The sequence below is a fragment of the Dufourea novaeangliae genome, unplaced genomic scaffold (assembly GCF_001272555.1).
Source record: "Dufourea novaeangliae isolate 0120121106 unplaced genomic scaffold, ASM127255v1 scaffold109, whole genome shotgun sequence".
Lineage (NCBI taxonomy): Eukaryota > Metazoa > Arthropoda > Insecta > Hymenoptera > Halictidae > Dufourea > Dufourea novaeangliae.
In genome coordinates, this window is record NW_015373997.1 from 4,083,250 (window position 1) to 4,107,375 (window position 24,126).

The window sequence follows — 24,126 nt, forward strand, 5'->3', positions numbered from 1 at the left end:
ACCGAGTCATAACTCTGCAATAAATTAATTTTGTTAGCTGAAAGCGTGTTTGCAAAACACTTAAAAATAATTTTATAACTTTGGTTTATAAAATTTTATGATCGTTAATTTTGATCGCAATGATGGATCGTGCCCGAGGATTTAATCAAAGAAATTATTGCAACAATTTGTGACAAGTGTACTAAGAAATCGCTGAAAATCGAAAGATAGGCTGTATCAGAGTTTTGAGTCATTTCTACGAACCAGAAACAGTTTCGAAATCGGTTTTATGGGTAAACATGTCAACGAGTATCAACATTAATTTCCAACAAAATCAATACCATCAGTAAAAATACAGAATATTGTGGGCGTTTGAATGTCAATTTCGAAGCGATTCGAAGATTTTCAATACTGTGAAAATTCGAATCACTTCGAATACGATTCGATGCTTAAAACTCTGAGAAGTCTTGATAAGTCTTGAATCAAGCATAATATGGAAATAATTTATAAAAATCAATTATACCAACTCAATTCAACATTATCATTAGAAATACATAAACATATATCAAACCGGTCAAAATAGGGGATTGCAGATTGAATTTTACCATTACTATAATCCTAGTAGTGCTTTCGGTGGGATTTGTGTTGGCTTTTCATTTCAACATACATTCCATATTATGTATACGATATTATACTAAATTCTGCTGTATAAGTCATTAATTATTAATGGACTACAGAAACGGCTGTAACTGGTGGAAACCGTCAAACAAAACACACTTATACGATCTTTTTTTCGCTGTCGTTCACGTCCTCTATCGTGTCATGAAATGATGGCGTGCCATGAAACGGCCCGTATAATGGCTAAAAACGGAGCACTTCACCGATTACACGGGAGTAAACGGTAAACGTAACGATTGATCGGACATGTTGATCGGTAATCTACGGGGGTTAATGAAAATTTCAAAGCGGGAATATCAAAGCTCCCTCCGTGGGCGGGTTAAATTCACTCGAACATGCATATTTAAAGGGGAAACCGCTCCCGTCTGGAAACGAAAACGCGTCGAGACGACCGCTTTTCCATGGAAAGCGACTGGAACACGATCAACTTCCATTATCCGAGTGACGTTGAATACTCGGAATCGCACGATGACTTTAAAGTAATTTTTTTCAGAGTTTTCAAATATGTTCTTTGTTTAATAACTATACTGCGGATGTTCATGCAAATGCACAATTTTAAATTGGTAATATCTAGAAATTAAAATGGGACATAATTTTGAATTTTACATTACTACAACCTTTATTACGTTATTAATAAAACATAAATAATATTAAATTATTTTATCTGAAATCTCTGAAACTCCCAGAGCTGCAAAATAATTATTACTGCCATATTATAGTCCCCTCTATACTAAACAACATTTATTAATAAATACATTTTTTCGTATCTCCGAAAACCACGGAGATATTCAAATGCTAATTCTTATTGAACCACCCTGTATATTACATTCTATTTTTTTCATCTAATTAGCTTGTTATTTTATAGCCTACAGATTTCCGATATTGATAAAAACCGATGAATCGTGAGATACATTTTTGGGTCTTCTTCTCGGTGATCTTTCTTCGCTGATCTCTCGATTGCCAGTGTCAGCGTTCCGTTAATAAGGCGAAACCCGAGCCAATTTAAGTAGATTGTTGTGCAGGATGCGGGCGTTAATTGCGTAACGGGCGTACACTCGGTTCAGCCTTCGATACGAAACCGACCGACCGGCGGCGGCGACAGATGCATTTTTCAGGAAGCTTATCACCGTTGATGAATCGACGTCGGGCGCCTGGCTGTAGCGTCATCGTCTGGACGACTGAATTTCCCCGGAATTATTCAAATCGGACACCGCCGGATGGAACGAAGGAAAATCCTGCAAATTTAATGAAATTCGCGACTGGCCTTAAACCCCTTTCCTTTTAGCTCATTTATTCTGCTTCCTCGTTGAGCGTTTCATTGGGCTTCGAGCTATTTTTGGGGAATTTACTAAGATCCTCTAACTGTAGAATGATTGTTATTATCAGAATACTAGGATCTTATCTTTGAACGAATAAATTGAAATTACCATAAATAAATACGTTTATCAATGGAATACGTTCGCCATTACGGTTTTTCATTCGACTGTCCAAACAATGTCGACGTTTGTCGATTTTTCTTGCAATACTAACACATAGTTTTGTTTTTACACAATAGTTGCTTAAGAGTTCCATGTAGTGGTGACGGGCATATTGGCTGCATTAGATGATCCTCTAATTGTTCTGAACGGTGTATTTGGAGCCAGTCTCTATACACCCCTATATGTCACTCTAATCAATCAGAGTTAAGTCGATAAACACGTTAAAGAGGGGTCCTAAAAATAGGAGTCTGCTAGGTCTTCCATAATTATTTAGCCCTTCGCAACTGTCATCACAGGCGCAAAGACGTGAAAACAGCTAATAATTACCAAACTAATCATTAAGTAGTTCTAGTATTTTTTACGTTTAGCCTCATATTGCAATGCCACTAATACTGCCAATAAATTAGTTATATCGCTAAATTGGATTATTTATAAAGAGAACAAGAATTTGATCTATTAAAAACAGAAAATAAACCTGTTACTATTAACTTTGTCTCAAGTACACTACCACTCATAAGTATTACTATGGTCTGTACGAAGAAAATGTGATGTTTCGTAGAAACGGTACATTTTACGGCTCTTTTATTACTTTATAGTAGCGTAGGCGTTGTTCGTCGAGCTTTAGTACCCCTTAAATAATATTTATTTTAGACTTCCAGGAATTTTGTGATTCCTTGTAATGTTTACTGCATATTCGATAAGTGTCCCAATATTCATGCACATACATTCCCCTCGTTAATGTTACGGAAAATACAGTAAATCATCAATGAGTGTTGCAAGGTTTCTCGGCACTGAACATTAAATATTTCATAAACTAGTGGTCATATGCAGCTAAAACAAATACCATTGTCTTTAGAATTCCAAGCTCTACCAATCTCCTAAATCTCATTAAAAAGTGTCACTCTCTGTCAGTGCCGAGGTGCCTTTGAACACTCATCGCTGATTCACTGTATTGCGCCCGCCATAGGGTTACAATATTTCCCCTCTGGGGTCATTTCACGAATCTTTTCGTTCACACGGTACAAGAGGATCAGTATCCGACCAATTGAACATCAAAACTGCTCCGGCTTTCGCGCAATCCGCGCGCCATCGCGAGTCAAACGAAACCGAGCGTAATGGCGAATGAATATACTTTATTGTCCCTGTATTATCAGCCATCCACCGTTTAAAATGTGACGAACAGCAATGTCCCGTGTGTCGGAGGCCGAGCAAATCGTCGAAAGTAAAAGGAGCCCGGCCGAACCACCGGATCTCTCTGTGTTCGCTGTCGTGCATCAATTATCCGTACCGTGCCCGGTTGATTTAACGTGTCCCGCTCGCACAAAGGGACACACACGCTCTGGCTCGAAACGTGAATACGGTTTATAGTTCTTTATGGTTAATGGTCCCTGAGGGAGCGACAAGCCTTTCCATAGGTTCGCACGTGAAAACACGCGCGCAACTTCCGACGACGGAATGGAAAGAGGGGAAAAGAAAGTTAAAGAGCTCGGAGAAGTTTGCTCTTAAAATAAATCGTCGCCCAGACAAAAATGTGGTGTAGCCCCCTCCCCCCCGCCCCTGGGTGTTCCACAGCGAAGGTATTCAACAGGATTTTTCTTTTCGTACGACTGTGTGTTTTCGTTTTTCGATCGCGTGTTCCCGCCATTTCGATTTAGGGCGCAACGACGACGATGATTATCAGCCCTTGAATGTAGTAGCGGTGTAAGTCGATAAATATGCTCTTGAGATATTTAGAGGTTCGGTTTAAAATTCGATGAAACCTCCCTTGAATTCATACGGAGTAGGTGGTTTAAATACGGCGTAGCACTTTTACTTCGGGACTTATTGCCAAACGTATTCAAGATTTTTTAGATGTGACATTTCAGTGGTAATCTGAAAGTGTTTGTTTTATGATACGGAATTAAAAGATGATTTTCTTTTTCTAGTATAGTTTATAGTTTTATCTAATATGACCCTGTACTTTGAACCAGGACATATTTAGACCCTAACCTGTAGTTGGACAACCTCCTCGAGTACTGACACGAGTATATCGAGATATGTATAGGTATACAGGGTATTCTAAAATAGTTGTAAGTCCTTAAAAAGGGCGATTCACGAGGGGATTTGAAACAACTTTTTCTTTAACGCTAGGTTTACGGGACGCGTCATTTTGACGCATTTCGAATTCTTTCTAACTTCGAAATTCTCTATGTGGTATACCTATCTCTATAGCTATGCATTAATTTCAGAGATCATAAATTGTGTATTATATAAAATAAGTTGTTTTTTAAAGAAAATCTGCGGGTTCGTTGATGCGTGCCGTGGAGATACCTACACGATAAGTGCCCGTAAACCTAGTGTTAACGAAAAAGTTCTCCGAGGCTTTGTTAACGAGATATTAATAAAAAGAACCCGACCAATTGCAGCGCGTATTAGCGCGGAAGGACTCTTGAACAGAATGGTGACTTGGGTGAATTGCATTGAAAGTGATAGTTAACGTACAGATCAATTTTACACGATCCGATAAGTACTGACCTGGCCTCTATCGATGTAATATTGAATCGAAATTTTGACGGGAAGATTTCTAGCCATATCTATATATATAGGCGGTTAATTAAAAACGATTTACCAAAAAAAGGGCCTATAGAACTGTGGGTCTCTATTCCAGAAATCAGGTTGCATCGAAGAAGGACGAGCAATCGGAACGGAACAAATACTGTTCCGTGTTCAGATAGTGTTTACGCTTTGTCGAGGAGATATGATTGCGTTTCCGTGAAATCCGTTGGCCTTGATTAATTAAGGATTCCGTGAAATGTTATCTGCGGTGGCGACAGATCGTTGGGAAATGGAAAATAGACGATTGTGCTTCAGCAGATTCGTTCGTCTACGGATTTTGTATTCATTTAAAGAGATTGTACAGAATATCCTTATTGTTTGTATTTGTGGAGAAGGTGGATATTGGTCAATTAATTAAATGAAAGCAGCACGGAGAAATGAAACAGAAGGAGAGAGAACAGAATTGCTTGGAATTAATTGTATTTCTGAATTTATATGAATATACCGAGATCTAGCGTTTGCTGTTGTTTTTAGCTCGATCGGTGAGAATCGTTGGAAATGTGATAAATCCTCAAGTAATTGTAGTTCTGGTTGTAGGTACTCTCTCTGTTCTAATTGAGAGTAAATTTATGTTAGAAATTTTAACGTTAGTGTTAATTTTATTGCAATTAAATTATTAGTATTGCTAGGCACTTCTGTGTATACTTCTACAGTATCTACTAAATCCCATGTTTGAATGTAATGATACTTCAGTGTTATCTTTTTCTCATGAACATCCATCAATTATAATCTAAAAGATATTAGAAATCGAATAAATGCAGTTAATAACAACTTTGAAAGTTCCACAGATCCACTCGATCCAAACACCTGCAGATTCAAAGATTCGCCAACTAAACGATCGAAGGATTCATATTTAACACTAACAGTACCAAACCCGCCAAAATGACAGATTTCAGATTTCTTGTATCACAGTTCCAAAAATCATAAAGGTGTTTTTATCAGAGTCTATGTTGAAGTTTATTTTATTATACACTTTGTATCATAGTATAGTATAGCGAATCCTCGATGAATGCGACACGAGCAATGGCATTATTCCGACCACTAGGAGAGTCCCCTGTGGAACCAATCAAAAGGCAGTAAACAGAAGCTAATCAGAGGCTCGGCTTCGGGTAAAAAACAAAGTTACGAGGGGCTAAAAATCTTTCCGCCTTGCCACGAATGCTCCAAAGTAGACTCGAGTACGTCGCACTCATCGAGACACTACTGTACATATTACAAATAATATGTATAATGCAATTTATTTTAGTGTACATTCAACGTAGTTCCTGTGTTAAGTTCCACACTGTCCTTTCTACCACCTCAATTGATCTCAATACTTGGTATTCAACCATTTTTCTCACCAACCGTTATTCAATTTAAATACCAAATATGTCGGTACCAAACACACGTATTTATTCCGCGGAGATAAAGTTAATCGTCAATTAAGAATTTCATATTCACTTGATTTGCGGGTTCACTGGCAAAGTTGAATCGTAGTCAGCGCGACGAACTGTTTCCCTTTCTTTCTGAGACCGCGTTCCAAGACCATCAACTTCCGGCGCTCTGGCTAAATCGTTCGCATTCGTGGCTCCGGCTGATCTGTCGCTTCCTTTCTCCACGGTCCCGTGTCGTGGAAAACACGCAGACAGTTCTTTCGAACACCCCGCGTCGTTTATACTTTGGCGCGCGGCCTTTGAGCGATTGTGGTTCGTGGAAAGTCGGCCTTCGTTGTCCTTTGCACGTTGGAACCCAATTAAAACGACACACAGACTCCGCTTAAATCCGTTGAATAACACGATTGGATCGTGTTACGCGCATTTATCGAAACACTCTCGCGTGTTCGCGAGTTTTCTAATATAAGATGATTGCACGAACAATACATATAAAAACGAACAAATCAGGTTATTGAAATAAGCAAATGATTAAATATTGATTTTATTTTTCAATTCCTTGTTTCATGTTCAAACAATTTTCACGCCATGGCATTGGTTAGAAATGCTCATTTACTAAATACCTGTTGTTCGTTCACCGATGAAATCTGTATTTTTTCTGCTTAATTTAATTAATTATATTTTTTTAATTTTTTAAATTGAAATCTATACGTTCTGAAAAGGTATAGATATTAAAACATTCGAACACTTAAAGCTTTCTGTATAACATGCATAAAAATCAGAAATATCTAGAAATGTAATATTTATGATCAGAATGACGAATACCAATAAAAATTCTTAGGGTGGTAAAATAGTTAAAATCCTTGAACTACCTAAAAAAAGTAATTTTCAGAAATAAATTTACCTTTCCTCAGATTTCGTTACAATTTCGAGTGCAATAGAGATAGAAAGGTTGTCAAGATAAATGAAGGAACGAGATATTTGAACTTCTTCATCACCAATGGGTCATTGTACCTTTAAATTACACCAGTGGTCATAATTCACTTATAAATTCAATGACTCTCTGTCTCAATGGTAGTCTATAACCCGACGAACGAAATGAATCAGCTGACATATTCGGCAGCCATCTTGAATTCCGTTAGTGTCCAGTTAAGTGCTACAGGAGCACGTCGTAACATATTTTTGACTCTATATTAGAAAGAAACCACTGGTAAAAGTGAAAGTTTCGTTAAATTGAATATATAATACCGTCTTACTCTTTACAATTGGGACATATTGCACAATCATTTCTTGTCTCCATTTGAATGCGAGGTAATTACATGCTCAATTCCGGGTTTTCAACCAGATTAAATGAAAATTCGAAGATATTTCCTTGATTTAATAATTCCCAATTTTCTAGTTTGATAATACGACTTTCTTACACTTACGATTTCTACTGCAATAATAAATATTAAGGAAAAAGGCTTGAAGATCAAAAAATCCTGAAATTGTTAATAATTAAAGGAAGGTTTTATTAGATCGAATTCATATAAATTTCTGTAGAATATCTTATCACACTCGTTTCTTATATATGTATAGTTACAAGTGTTTTTTAATAACAATAAACTGGATGAAATTAGAATTTGTGATACTTTTGCATTGACATTTATATATGTAGGAAAACTCTTCTATCCGTAGGTACTTTTATTGACATCACCCGAATACTTCGAATCCCAAAGGAAATCCTTATATCGTCAATGGTTGAACTTAATTAATGAATGACTCGACTTGTTAGCGAGTTTCGTCCGGAACGCTAGCCGCAAGATTTCCGGACATTTCTCAAGTAATTCTCCGGAAGCACCGGAACTAGCCATGGAAGGAAGGAATACGCTTTCACACACGGGCTGATAAGACTTTCAGTTTTCCTTTTAATTCATGATTCACAGTTAAACACTACGTTACGCTATGTAATTTGAAAGTCACGTACCAATTTTATCATTATTAAACAATTGAGAATATTCTTTCCCATAGTTGACCAATGTAAATTGATAATTCCATTACGGTTGCTCATTTACAAACGCACTACTCTGCCCAGTGTGACCTTAAAGTCAGAGACATATTTTGAAAAAATTAGAACCTTCAAAACTAATAATTTAGATTCCATGTGTTCAACTGATCATTAATAAACAGAATATGCAGATAAACAAATATTTCGATCACTGAACATTAGTTTGGGTTATGAAACTTGAGAAACGATTAATAATTGGGCCAAGTTATGCAAAAACCTACCAATCCTCAAAATGACAAAGAGTTAGTTGAACACAGTATCCCATAATTTTGTGATTTCTTTTTTTTTGAAACTATCAAGTCATATAAAATTAAAAATACAATTAAACTGAACTACACAAAATTTAAAATTATATACTACTAACTACGAAATAAGCCATTAAAAAACATTGTAAGATAACAAGAAGAAATAAAATATACTGAATAGAAATAAAGCTCCTTTCTAAATTAACATCTTCAAATAAATCTACTTCATTATAAATCATTAAAGGTTGGTAGCTTTCTGCATAACTTGGCCCAATTAGCGTTGCGGTATAATACTCCGAGCTAAAGGACTGAACAGCCTGGTAACATCGAAAACACGAGACAGTATCCTTTATCGAAACGATTCGGAATACTTAATCAGAACTTCGTTCCGAGAAACTAGCCCGAACGGTTGACTGAATTAATAAAACCCGCATTACTTCATTCCAACCTGAAACAAAATCTCAGTCAGCCGACAGTTTCTTAAGCCTCTAATTAACTATTACGCTGTCAGACCAGCAGGGAGCCTACGGTTCGTCTGACGTATCAACCCTTTCACTCGCAGGAAACACAAGTTTGCAGGAACCGAGCGAAGTTTCGCCTGGAGAACGCGTCAGCAAAATGACGTTCATCCAAACGCTATATTCCCTCTTTACGGAATTTTTTTTCCCACAAAACTCCATGAATCCCCCGTTTTTCCAATCGCCCCCCCCCCCCCCCCCCCCAACAGCAACAAAAGGGGGCTTTCTCTGATAGTTCACGCGATCGTACACCGCGGAACACGGGCTCTCGCAATCGCGTTAACAATAAAAACGAGGCGTTTAACATTCCGTCGCGGCAACGGGAACGGCCGTTGAAGCGTACACGGCTCGCGACCCAGATCTTTTTCCTCGTTGCACGACTCTCTCGATGCACCTGCTCACCGTTTTGCGCTGTGTCGGGGGCCGAACCTGCCCACACTGTGGAGGGGGGAACCGAGGGACCAATACTATCGCATCACGCTCGACTTATTGCCAGGCGACGCTTTGCTAGCCGCACAATACACATTAAGGATTGCCCGTGCCATTCCGTTCTATCCGCCGGATCCATCGTCGTCCTCCCTGGTCGAGCTGAATAGAGTGTATTAAGGGCCCTTCACGCTTGTGACGGAGCAACGAACAGGGGGAACGGTGATTTAAATGGAATGTGGCTCTAATTTCACGAGTTTTAGGCTGTGAATAATTTATTTATTTATTTTTTGTTCTGTTTATGTTTTAACACGTTCGCTATCAAGCGTCACGTATCGTTGGTTGATATAATTCCATTTTTCAAAAAAATTTAGTTAGTCAATCTACGTGCAAAGAATAAAGACCCGCCATAATATAAAGAAAATTCAACGTAGAGAACAACAAATATTCTTTCAAGTCCTAATTATGAGACTGAAAGATATTTTTTTCTTTATTTGATCGAAGCAAAATATTTTTTGCAATGGTCACCTTCATTTTATGTTTTCGTTATCTCTATTTTATGTACCTTTAATATCTCATGAAGAAATTAAGAAGATTCCACTGATGGAAATGATGGAGACCTATAGAATGGTCTGTGACCCATATGGTGATAGCGAACGTGTTAATGTCGCATCAACTGCTCAGTTATTAGCGACATTTTTTACGATAGGGGGTTACGCTATTGTATTAGGGACATTAGGGTACATCCGGGTGAGGCACACCACCGGTAAAAATGCGCCAATGACTATATTACAAGCAATTAAGTAAATGATTTTGTTGTGCTCTGAATTTTTCTGGATATGTTTAATGAAAAAAGAATTTAGAGAATCTCTACATACTTTATTATTTTCATTTTTTTTTGTTCAGAGTCTCGAGAGAGATGATGTTATCCTAAAAGAAAATATTTTTTATATATCTTTTCTTTTAACTATAATATTATTTAGTATAAGGCGATTCGTAAAGAATTACTTCCTCGTGGAGCGTAGAATGATGTGTCTGTTAAAGGTTGTTGCTCGCACCTGTAATGAAAAAGTGAACGGCAGTCTCGTACTTTCATCACTTTCACAAAGTAGTAAATAATATAGAATTATTTAAAAACCATAAATTATCTTCCCTATGGAATGTAAATGTGTAGGTATGTTGTATGTCAACATTGCTTCACTCGTATAAATGAATAACGAACGGAATATTGGTTCAGCATAACTTTAAAAAGAATTAACAGCTATCGGTAACTAAATTTATTAACAAAACATTGTAATTAAAATACTGTTTGTATAACATAAAGCTCTTCTTTTTACTCCATGGTTGATAAATAACAAACTTATTATCTTCATCTTATTCCAGAGAATTTACATATATGCAATTTAAATTAAAATGAAATAGGAATTAAAAACAGAAGTCTTTAATCAACGAGAAAATGTAAAGTAAGGCAAATAAAGCGGAGTATAAGTGTACCATAAATCGAAGCATATGTCGAACAGTCATCTAGCACACGTGTGTGAGTGGGTACTGACCCTGTATCGATTCCATGAAGGAAGGTAGTGACGTGTATACCTGCTCGTGTGTGTGTGTCAAATTCTCAACTTTCCATTCATACTTCTGAACGCACACGCGCGTACTTGTGACGTATGTACGTGAAAAAAGAAAGAGACGGGATAATAGCGCATGGTTCGCGTTTTATTAAAAGCAATTGAGGACAGGAAATTATATTGATTGCATGTAACAAAAAATAACATCTCTCTTTTCTTTCTTGGGCATTGACGATGGATTCTTCTGAGTGAGTAATGAGCAATGGTAATGTGAATATGAAAAAATGTGTCTCGTTATTACTGGATGTGTATAAAATTATGGGAATGAATCATGGAATTGTATATCATTATTGTTTATTATTATTTAACTTCAGTATTCGTTCTTCGAGTTCTGATATGACAAAAATAAAATACAATCACCTGGAATTCATGGAAATCATATAATTACCTAATAATTATCACAATGGGAGAAAAGTATTTTCTTCCACCAGACTTTTGTAAAATTCAGACAAACCTGAAAATTATATAAAATTTCATTATAACATTTATCTTACTTTGTTTTACACATTCATCTATACCACAATTGGATAAATCTATTAACACTCGGAAGGTGTACTGTATGGTATGGACTCAAAAGACGAATCTAGGATCATTTTAACCGGTACTACATAAAGTTTCATCTATATTTTTAAATTTGTATATTACATTAACATTTAACTCCAAACAACAGAACAATACCTGCTTGTTTCTTCATCCCCAAATTGTCTTGTTCCATTTTTCACCAGTCTAGAACAAACGAAACAAGATGAACTATGTCTTAAGAAGCCTCTTCAGACCACAAAAATAGACAAGAGGCGTTCTAGCCACACATTTTCCTTACATGGAACAACGTTCTGACTTTCGGAATCTCGAAATCGAATTTATAACTCGCGGAGAGCTCGAAGGCTGCCGCGAAAGGGGTAGTATTGTAACACTTGAACTACCAACATTGAATGTATACTAAATTAAATTGTATAATACAATAATATACAGAATATATAAGACAATCTAGAACAATACACCATAAATTAATATCTGTAGCAAATTAAATACCAACATAAATTCCGTCAGAAGCATCATTATAATCTCAGTCATGGTAAAATAGTAAATCTGTAATTCGTCATTTTGACGGGTTAGGTAGTTTTAGTGTTAAATCGGTTCTAAACTGAATTGCATTTGACACTTTGTTCTCCCGTTCGGTAGATAGAAACGTCTCGGTTACACGACCCATCCGCCAGTATGCGTCCGTGCACACGACATGCTAGGAAAAAAAGAAGAAGAAAAATTAACATCCGCGGAGAAGATAGCAGGCTTATCGTCCGTACGGCAGACATGCGGCACCAGTCGCGTTTCGTCTCGCGATCGGCCTAGACGGAATCGCAACGGGCTATTTTCCATGGATCTTTCCCGATCGATCGGTTACCTATCGTGCTCCGATTTAGTCGAAAGTGTCATCGCTAGATTGTGGATTTAACGCGTATGTAAGAGACGTAGATGTGCAGGACACAATTGAACCGAACACTTTAATTAACTATAATCAGGAAGATGAATTAATAATAGGTTATTGCAGAAATATAACATAACAATTTAATTTTGATGGAAAAATGTTTATATTTTGCTTTGCATAGGAAAAAAAAAGTATACACCTCTGATTCTTATTTTCAATTGTTAATATTGTTTCTATGTAGTATAATTTTAACTTTTTACATATATCACATCATTTTGTAAGAATTTATCTTTCTATTGAAGTGTAGGTTGAAGTAATTAGTGTCTTACTTATGTTGATTGCTTTAACGTACTAGAAAATGGCGGCAATAAATATATACATATCTTAATCATAACATAATTACAGTCCTAAATCGTTGCTTGCAATTGACTGTATTTTTCAAGAATTTTTATCCTTTCCGATGTTTCTCAAGTTACTTAATATACTTAATGGTATTCTAGTATCTACATGACAACAATTAACATCATATTGAAATTTATTGTGGTAGTCGTCAGGACAAATCACTTTTAATTATCTTTAACCTTCATCAGGATAGAATGGAGAAGAGCCTCAGAGGCTCTCAATACGGAGTAGCTGAAATTAACAATCCTAAAATATATTACATTTTTTAATTCAGTTTATTTATTTAGTAAAATAGTAACATTAAATTTACAATTATCATATTGTTCATCATGAAATACTAAAAGAACCTCAGAGGCTCTTCTATCTGGATGAAGGTTAACAGTCTCGACATGAATTTTTACAATCGAGGCATCCGGTTAACAGATTGATAACATTTAAAAAATTCTTAACTTATTTTTCGACAAACCAAACACATCGACAAAGGAAACAAATTTCTATATAATTCTCCTGTTTAGAGCCTGTAAAATGTCGAATTTGCATAAACATTCTTAGTCTAATTATGGCAGTTTCAACGATCCGTGATCTCATTCCAGAGGACAAGTTTACTTTGTAGACCATATTTTTCCAGTCGTGAACCCGCGCGCGGTTGCATATAAATTAGTGGACCTGTTGGATATTTCGTCGGTTCGTGTTAAGTTCTGTGTGAACGGGTTCGCCCGAGAAGTACGGGGAACCAGAGGTAGCCTAGACAATCTATAGAGAATTCTTAGAACTTCTGGGGGACTGGACTTGCCGCGTGGGTCTGGGAAATCTGTTTTTCGAAATCCTACGAGACCCAGCGTGGCCCTGTTAAGTATTTTCCCGTGCACCGAGTCGCTCTTTATGTGACCACGTATTATTTGACGATGCTAAGAACCGTGTGTACGTGACTGCGTATTATTTGACGATGCTAAGAACACCGTGAAGAGCTATTTGTCGCGATAAAAAAGGGATTGGAGAGAATAATTTGCTGGATTTAAATTATACAGCGCTTTCTGGGTAAATTTCAAGGGTATTTTCTTCTCTCTGCCCTAACGCTCCTCATCTCTGTTTTTGTTATCTGATTAATCAGTCACAGTTATCTTTGCGTCTTATTAATATCTTGAGGCTCGTTGCTGTTTGATCGTGGATCGTGTAAACTGGAGCTTGGATGGTAATATCAGAATTGGCATTACAATAAGCGTGTTGTTAATGGAACGAGTGTTTACTTTTTCTTGAGATTGAGATTATATTCGTTGATTCTTTCAATTATACAATCAGACGATTGCATCACAGTTTAATTCGAACTCATTTAGATGGTACCTGATATTAATGTGAGCTCGTATTGTGTACAAATAAACGTGACGGTTCGAAATCACCAGTGGAAATTTTGGGTGAATAATGGATTGTTATATACCACTTTAAAGCAACTTTTTAAGCACATATTTCGTATCAGACACTTCAAAATATTCTAAATGACATCAACAACAGAAACTTTATCCTAGTTAAAAATGTTCAATTTGCTTCTTTGTTAATAATTCTTCATATCATAACAAAATACATACTTTATGTTTTTTTAGTGTTTTAAAAGATCTAGTTTTATAGCCAGTTTAAGCTTGCAATATGAAAGTTCCGTTACCTTAAAATTATTTACATTTCGAATGTCCAACACCAGAATAACTCATCAATCATTCGAGAAAGAAAATAAATACCCTGCAACCACGGAATCCTTTCTGCAGGCTGCCCAAACAAACAATACCTTACAATCCATTGCATCCCCTAAACGTGTACTCAACCACAAGTTTCATCGAGTCGCTGAAACCGCAAATGGTTGTCGAGCGTTGTTAAAAACATGTACGATCCTAGTTCTGTCACGGTGCAAATATTCAGTGCACAACGTGGTGCAGTGAATCAAGATTATGAGGTGTGGATGATCATGTAACTACACATCACAAGCCCTAGTAACAACACGGTTCGCCGCGTTATATTTATGCACACGATGGACTCTAATATGAAAACAAGTTTCATTATAGTTGTGCCGACAGTTTGGTCATATAGGTTTTGTTTATTGTCGTGTATCTCGTTTATTTACTACGGCAAAACTTTGATAATTACAGATAAATTAAACTGAACGATGCTCGTATCATTCTAATGCTCTAGGTATTAGAAATTTTTTTAATTTTTCAAAACTTTGTACAGTTTATTTGTTTTCTCTCTTGTCTAAATAAAAACTGGGCTTCATATACGCCAACTAGTGGAGAGAAAATAGTGGCATCATCCATATGAAACAAAACATAACATTTCGTATAGTGCAAGAGGGAGCTATGCCACAAAATATTGAAAAACGAGATTTTTATTAATTATGTCTGTCTCTTTATGTCTCTTTATGTCTAGTTATTATCCCTTTATTTATAACTACGTGGTAAAATCTGATATACACTATTTTTCATAAAAGCCTTAACTCCCTAACTGCACTTGTCCACTACTAGTAGACACCTACTTTATCACTTTGGTGACAATATCTGGATCATTTCTTGACGACCGGCAGTACGAAACTTCTCTAAATGATATCAAAGCATTATAAAAATGGTGTTACATTAAAATGTTTTAAATAGTCTTAAAATGACTACTTGTTCTTGATTTTATGGAAAAACATTTTTTTGAACAAGATACCAAAAAGATGTAGTAAACGGGTTAATATCTCACAACACTACTATTGTTGCAAAGATCCCTCTAGTAATAGACCTGGAATTCTCCTCCAAAAATGCATAAAAAACAAATTAAACGGAACTTACGTAGTTATAAAACAAAAATCACTGTACCCTCACGAGCAAACTCGGCTTCCCTTAGGGGGGGGGGGGGAGAAAGGTGGCATAGAAAGGCTTACTACTACTTGGTAAATTTATTTCAAATGCTGCAATAAATTTTAAACCGAATGTTAATTTAGCAGAAATTTCAGTAACTTTCTGAAACCAAGCGGTAGGAGGCATTTCCTCTATTTTCCTCTTGCGAAAACCGTATTTGCTCGTGAGGGTACATGAACGGTTTCGTCCCCTAACGACAATAAATTTAGGTTCTGCGTTATTGTCACGGATTACAAGCGTTGCACAAGTCAGTCGTCGGCTCAGGCGTCCGTCTAATTCGCACTCGAGCGGATCTCGAAAAAGCAGGACGGGATCCTCCTTCTCCTCCGTCAGTCTGGTTGCGTCGGGGAGCCGGAATTTCACGGGTGTGTTTCTTGCCGCGAGTTTTTCGAGCCGGGCTCGCCGCGTGACGCCAATGGTGTCGAGACGAGGGAACCGCAGGAAGCAACCGAAAATAAAGTAGACAGGCGCCGAGAAACGCGTATGAATATGCGCGGCGACGACGACAACGAAGACGACGACGAAGACGTCTGAGCCCTCCGCTGTTTGCCCGCGGAGGTCCAGACTCGAAGAGGAAATTTTTAGCCTGTCCATACATCCGTGTAGCGAGCGTAGAAATCCCCGCGATGCCACACCGTAACGTAGCCCCCTGGTAGACAGTTTATACGACTCTGTATCCGTCACTCGACTTTTCCGACCGGTGGCCCAGCCGTGTTATTCATCTTAATAATTCTCCACTCGAGATTGCCCTCCCTGGCGGTAAATATTTTAGGGGGAATTTTTCACGAGTGCCACTCTTTTACCAGCGATCGCCTAGACTCGGCCACTCTTGTCGACTTCTGAGGAATTTTTCTCCCGGCAGATGGTTTCACGGTGATCGTCCAGCAGCGGCAAGCTGGTTGCCCTCTTCGTCCGTGATTGCTTGATCAACCCCTATGTGGGCGGGTTAATTTCTCTGGGAATTGCTTGTGGGATTCCTTTTGGATGCGTACCGGAGGCTTCTTTTCGGCGTATTTTGCAGTGAGTTTGCTGTCAAGCAATGAAATTTAGTCCGAATATTGCGATACGTCGCTTTTATTTGAACCACTGTACGAGCTTGGGTGAATTCTTATCGACAGACCACTCGTCTCGGAGACTAAATTGGATTTTTGGGGAATTATCACAATTTACTGGAGAATTTTGGAAGCGTGTGAGTACCTTTAATTGATAGTAAGTGGCACACTATTCCTGAAATGGTAAAGAAAAATAACATTCAGGTGGTTATTAATCGTTTGCCACCGTGGGATTCCATTCGGAATTGTTCACTTTGATAGCATTTATACCTCATATTATGAGTTTGAAGATTTAGTATATATACTTATATATAAAATTTAATGCTATTACTCAAGAGAAATAATGGCGGAATATTGTAATGTATCAATGATTCTAGGGAGAATGATTGAGCATTAAAGGGTTAGATAACTGAATGGTTTAAAAAGCATTTCTTTTATTAAGGAATTTGTCTTATGATATTCTGTATCTCTTTGAAGTGTCTTTCGTCTCCAGAATTGAATGCCTCTTCAGAAAGAAACTATTTTTAACCTGCTAACTGGTGAAGACGAGTTAACTCGTCGTTTGTACTCGACTTCATCTTCGAACAGCTTTTCATTTTGTAATTACTCTCTCATTTATAATATCTGTATTACTACATTTAGCACAGCAGAATTCATCTCTGAATTAATTTAAATCTCCTTCCATTACATCTGCGTTAATAATTTAAAAAAAAAATTGCAAAGTGCTTTTTTCAATTTTAGTTTGGAATTTTTCGGGACAAATCCTGCGATATGAAACATTGAATTAATATTTACAATAAATGTAAATTTTACACTTTCTTCTAACCGTCACCATACTTGTAATTCTTCCGTCGTAGGAGCGGCTGTGTGCTTCGTTCGAGTGTCTTCATTTATTTTTCCTTCCGGGTCGGGTTCACATTGTTCTCTTCCCGGACGGACCACCTGAGTGTCATGTTCGTGTAGAAATCGTTCTGTGAGACTCTCGGCTAGAGGTCGGACCGTCGCGAGTAGTGGCCGTTTCTTTTTTTCAGACCTAGTCGAAAATTTTCCCAGATAGACGGCGACGCTAATCCTGCGTCGCTTTCTACAACACGTGTTTGACCATGTGTCACGGCTACCGGACCTCGTAAAAATCATATGCAGTCGGAATTTTGTAAGAACGTGTTTCGGAGCTGGATGGATAGGTTGTGACGAATTTTTATGCTTTTTAACACTTTCCTTTCTTTTCGTATTCTAACATTTGCTGTACGTTTTTGCGTAAAAATTGTTGCGTCTATAGTGTACGGATAAGAGAATATATGTTACTGTTGCTTTTTATTGCTTTTTTTTAATGCTTTAAGAGGTAGAACTATAATGTTAATACAGAAGTTCGTGCCCTTTTATTATACAACTTTATTAATTTTATATTACAAAATTTGGATCTGACGTTAATTAATAACCTGTTTCAAGAAGACAAAATATTTTCGCTGTATGAACGTAATATTTTATTTTATATTTAAGCTTTTATTTTAATGTAAACATTGAACTGCCTTAGTTATACAATTTTTGTACTAATTTTTCGTCTATGTTTAATTACAGACTACGGTATTTTAGCAGAATACTTTATCTTGATCTATTATAATGACCTGTTTTTAATAATCTATCTTTTATCTGATTTAACTTTAATGATCATTTATAATGATCTACCTTTTACCTGCATCATGCATGTTATTCTTTGAAGTACTCATGGAAATCTAAATTACTTTTCATTCTTTACAAGATGTATATTTGCCCTGCAAATTTTACGCTTGAGTACAAAACAAAATTTTGAAATTCAGGGCAAGGCCAAACCATGCATAAACGTGTCAGTTATATTTTATTTCCTTCTCTTCAAATAGAATTTCACGAACAATGAAACATACTGTAATAAATAAAGTGGATTATCTGTGCAATAAATTATCCATCCATTCGTCGAAATACCAAAATGTTGTCAGGCTTTAAAAGGTTCGTTACGCAGCTACTAGACATTCCGAATTTTCGCGCTTACGATTGACGCAAATATAGATTCTAGCTGTTATTTCGGAAAAGTAATTTTTCTCGGCGAGCGTAACTTACGTAAGCGAGAGTAACTCAGCCTGCAAAATTGGACGTTTTATCCCTTACGCTATTTTTCATTCTCGAATGACGCCTACGATTCCCCACCAGCAGGGAGCTAAACAGAGCATCATCGCTTCCCAGGTCACTATTACTCCGTGTTAATTTTAGTTTCCTCGCGAATTTCTCCTCATTAAATTTACTTAACATGGACGTCCTCTAAATAGATATTGATCAGGCTCTGGAATAAGTTCGAGAACTCTAAAACGAGACTTCTAAACGCTGCTGCTTTTATTCAGCTGCTCAGGTTCACTTTCTACAAAAATTGTTCTATTTTAGAACCTGTTTTTTTTAGACGACACGTGTGTTTTAATGATTAGTTTAATCATAATTAGACTTGTTCGTTAGTTCTTTGTAGTAACCTGAAGATTTCTCTTTTTCTGTCAAATTTGTTCTTGTTTCTCTGGATGAAAGCATTGAAATATAATTCAGATAAATTTTTAATGAATTTGTCGATTACGTGAGTATAAATATCCGTATAGTTTTTATTAAAATATTTGAAATCGGTAACTTTCATTTTAAATAGAGACTGGATCAAATTCTTCTGGAAAATAAGGTAAAACGATTTATTTTATTAAACGAGCTTATCAATCCTAGAGTTACGATGTAAAAAACTCTTTAAAACATATCTGATCGGAAGTGCTTAATATTTAATGACTTGTTTAGAATACATAATCTCCAACATTTGGCACCAGTCGCAATCCATTCTTCTCAAGTACCATTTAAACGGATTCGATATCTTCATTATCTAACCACAGAATTGTCATCCATACTCATCGCATTAATCTCGCAGATCCGCAAGTGTTGATAGTATACGACTATACAGCGAATGTTTATATGGAAATTCAAACTTGTGTAGATCAATTTTGGAAGTCCAGACACAAGCAGACACTGACTTTCTTTCTCAATGGTTCTATTAAATTTAAAATAAATCAATACATTTACTAAATATTATTAAACTTTCGATGTTATTCAGTTCTACACACCATACTATAAATGCATAAAATCTACAGTCCATACATGAGATAATTATTAATCATTCCTCCCACGCCTCTATTAATTTACAATCTATTTAACCATCGAATAATTATTTCATTCTTAACAATTGTAAAAATGTACTATTCACGATTCTTTAGAAATTAGTTTACTGTCGTGAAAATCGTCGCAACCTGCTCCGTAGATACCCACGTTCCCTTGAGTGATACCGGTTATCGGGCCACCACGTCCCATTTTACGTCTGCGTCTGGCACGATCTGACAGCGAACCGCGTCGCCGGTCGCAACGTTTCCCTACGTCACTGCGTGCGTAGTCACGTGACCGTCAGCCAGTCGAGTCACTCTTTGGCCCCCAAAGAATCGTTCACGATTCAGTTTTATCGTGACCCGCGCGCGCGATGTGCCCGAGAGACCGAGCGCGCCAGATCCTCCCCGATCCCCAGTCGTTGTCGTTTGTCGTCGCCCGGCGTTCCCATTCAGGGAAAGTCCAACGATCTTCTGTCCTTGATACATACCAACCGATCTCTACGTACGTTCCGATCGCCGCGTCGTCAGACCGTTGGCTATCTATCAGTGACGTTTCATAGCCTCTCGTATACAATTCGAAGGAGGACAAACAGTGTATATGTGTGTGTCTCTCTGTTGGAAAGTTTTACTTTCGCAGAGTTTCGTTCTTCGGGTTCCGTTCGTGTATACCCAGCGTTCATGTTTAACGTTTAAGGTTGTCCGATATTAATCACCCAGGGAAGAACGTGAAAGTAATACATACATACGTGAAAGGGTAACTGCGATTCGACAGTTTCGGATGATTTGTGATATTACCGACCGGGCAAGGAAGAAGTGAAAGGGAAGGAGACACGGGAATATATTTGGTGATATGCTTGTTGCTCGATCGAAGGTGTATTGTGTGTGATTTTATAATATTAGATCGTGGAGAAATATTTGTTTGTGTGCATCGGTGTGCGCGTGAGTTCTGACTGAAGTGACACAGAGGAACAAAGACGGTTCTCTGGTAGTAAATAACGATGGCGGCGGGATACAGTGGGTCAACGAGTCGCTCGAGGGACGCGTGAAGGATTCTTCGATTCAGCCCCCAAGATGTTGAAACACATGAATCGGACCGGGCGACCTCGGGTCGTCGCCAGGAAGAGAAAAGGTCGTTCGTTATCCAGAAGCTGGCCGGGCACACCGAGACCCTTATCGGTCGTCTCCAACGAGGTAAAATGACTTGTTTCGTAATTAAGGAAGTTGTTTCTATCGTCTGTGTCTACTCGGTGCTCGTATCTTAACAGCCACTCCGTTTCCCAATAACCCGGCCGTGGATCGAGGAAACGGCCGCTGTGTTTCTTCGGGCTTCGTCGAATATGGGAGACGGACACACACAGAGAGAGACCAGTTGCGATTTATATACATACATACATCGCAAACATTTCGTGGAACTATTTACACGGGGATTCGCGTTGGGTTTGCGTGTCCGTATTCTGTTTACACTGAGTATGGACGACCGAAAAAGTTACGGAATTATTTCCTTTTTTTCTAAATCTGTTCACAGAGGAAGACGAATCAACTCGTTATTTTGTATACAACTTTTGTCTGTCTGGAGTTTTTAGCCTTTTTAAATACTTTGTTTATCTCAAGATTTCTCTATTTAATTGCACTCTAATGTCCACATTAATGTAAATTACATCGTGTTCGCATTTATTAGGAGCTGAGTGGCATAGGAACGTTTTTATTTATCTTTAATTTCTGGTCTATGTGAATGGAACTCAATAATTTACATATATATTTCATTTAATTTTTTGAGGATTGGGCAGTATCAGTTCGTAATACATTGCTGATATTATTTACATAAATAAAGGCTAATCGTGGATTTTCCAAGCTCTCAAATATTTACTCCGTATCGATCTGTTTCAAGTGGATAGTAACACTTGTGGTTAGACTACGTACGCTTATCAAACTGACAATTTCATAAGGCATTTCGCAGACAAGTAAATTTAAATAAATTAAACGAACCTTCTACGCTGACAATGAGTTTCACATATTTGCGTACGCTACAGACGCGCAAAATCTACAGTGTACGTAAGCGATATGAAATATAATTTTAAATGTTTGATCCCCATAAGAAGACTTTTCCAAAGGTTCAGAATTTTTCCAAAGCATTATAGAATATTCGCTTAATGATACTGGAACCACGTTAATCAATTTCACTGAATGAAAAAGCAAGGGGTTTACCGTGACTGGCGTGTCGATGAAAAGAACTGCCGTTTTTCTTCGATTACCGTGGGAATATCGATAATTAATACACCGGCGATAACCCGATATCCCGTGGTCGTTAAAGTTTATTGAAAACGAAATGGAACGGGTTGCGCGATCCGTTCGTGGGTAAAAACGGCGTTATCGTGCTCGTGCGCGCGCGCGCGATCTGGGCACACGGTGCACACACGTGTATGCTGATCGCCCACGCGGAGCGAAGGGCCCACGCAGAGCATGAATATATAACGAGGACGGGCGGAAGATAAAGAGGAAGGAATGCGAGAAGATACGGTGATCGTTTGTTATGGAAAGATCCATTGGCGATCGCACCGCGAAAGACGAACTAGACGAAATTTTCGCACGGATATCGTGTTGGCGAACCGTTGCACCACAAGCATTATAAATTAAGTATACAGATTCCTCTCGATCATCGTCTGGATTGTTCTACACGATTATTGTCCAGGCATTATCCCCATGACTGGGGGGGAGGGTGGTGAAACCTGACAAGCGTTAAAAAAACTAATTTACGAAGGTCTGAAGCATTTCTCCCTATAGGATTATTGTCCTGGCGCGGTCCCCAGTTCGGTACAATAATCGAGAGGACTCTGTACATATATCTGGACCTTATTGTCAGAGTGTATTAAGTCACACTTTTCAAACTTCAGAGGAGAGCAAATCGAAAGTGCAAAAACTTTGGAACTGTTCGGTAAGAAGTCAAGGAGAAATAATCGCTACATTCGAATTATTGAATGGTCTTAAATCTCGATGTGTAGACATGGTGGAGATTGCATTAAGTCCACTACGTGATGGGCTTTACAGTGTCTGGCTCGGAATAAGATATAGGGTTAATATCAATTTTACATTGTTATGTTAATATTTAAACGACTTAGAACGAAATAATTTGTACCATCGGAAAGAATGAAAAATTTGGTACGGGAAACGTGTAAAATGTTTTTTTTTTTTAAACTGGACTTAATATAGTCTGGTTCCGGAGTCCAGATATATTTTTGACTACCACGTCGTACACGTATGGGTGACATCATTTAAGTGCAGAACTTTTTGGTAAATACTATATAGACTTAACAAGATAATTGAAATAATTTAAAATAGTATTGCAATTCTCCCCTTCTAGAGAGCCGTGAAATGTTTGGCAATCAATGCCCCTGACACTGAAATACTTTCATTGTTACGGAGTCACATTTGATCGTAGAGGTCAGCTGTTTTGGCAATCAGCTTTACATATTACATTAACTGAAATGTGCAAATTATTGTTTTTAGAATATTGTTTACTCCTTTCATTGTTGTAAATTTATTAAATGTCCTCTTCTAAGACGTTATTAAGTATTACAATAAAAATGTTTAATCGTACGCACTAACGTAAAACTATTCATTATGAAAAGTAGAGACAAAGATTACGGAATCAGCTTGTCAGTCAGAAACACTATACGAAGACTTCCCTATCATTAACATATTCAATTGCCGACATAATTACAATTTTATACAGAATAAATATCTCAGGCAAGCAGCTTATAACTTACCTACCAGCCAGTCTCATAGAAATTATGACTCCTATAATACAATTCATCCTACTGTCATCCTATGCCACATTACATTCAGAGCCTATACATGTCTCTGGTATTGCAAATAATTTATATAAAATTGTCTAGAAATGAAGCATTGACATTTGACAAATGAAACATTTTTTTCTTCAACTCTCAATCATTTTTCACGTTCATACCCTAACCAGCCCAACAGATTCTATTACCGCCTTCCCATCAACTATACGAACAAAGGACTTCATCCCTTAATGGGATGATTCATTTTCCTTCGAACAAGGAAAATAACAATGATCCTTTTTTTCCCCTTCAAATCCCACGGTTCCTTTTTTCCTATTCAGTAATTCTACCCAGACTCGCAAACATCGATAGTCCAGAAAAATTTCCTAACCGACTCGTTCCAAGCCATCGTATGAAAGACACCAAGGCCAGCACGCAACGATTCCGCTCTGAAACGAACAAA

General features: G+C 37.5%; 1 protein-coding gene across 5 annotated transcripts in view; it reads left to right on the plus strand.

Moving 5' to 3' along the window:
• LOC107188060 (rap guanine nucleotide exchange factor 2-like) overlaps positions 1-24,126 on the plus strand; it is a 75,701-nt gene that overhangs the window by 23,929 nt on the left and 27,646 nt on the right. For 2 of the 5 annotated variants that reach the window (XM_015576299.1, XM_015576300.1), the window contains exon 1: positions 20,336-21,072. The exons of the other annotated variants lie outside the window; for them this stretch is intronic. In XM_015576299.1, coding sequence (XP_015431785.1) covers positions 20,953-21,072 — 120 coding nt within the window. In that variant the 5' untranslated portion in view covers positions 20,336-20,952. Of the gene's footprint in view, positions 1-20,335; positions 21,073-24,126 lie in introns of those variants that run through there. 5 annotated transcript variants of the gene reach the window in all.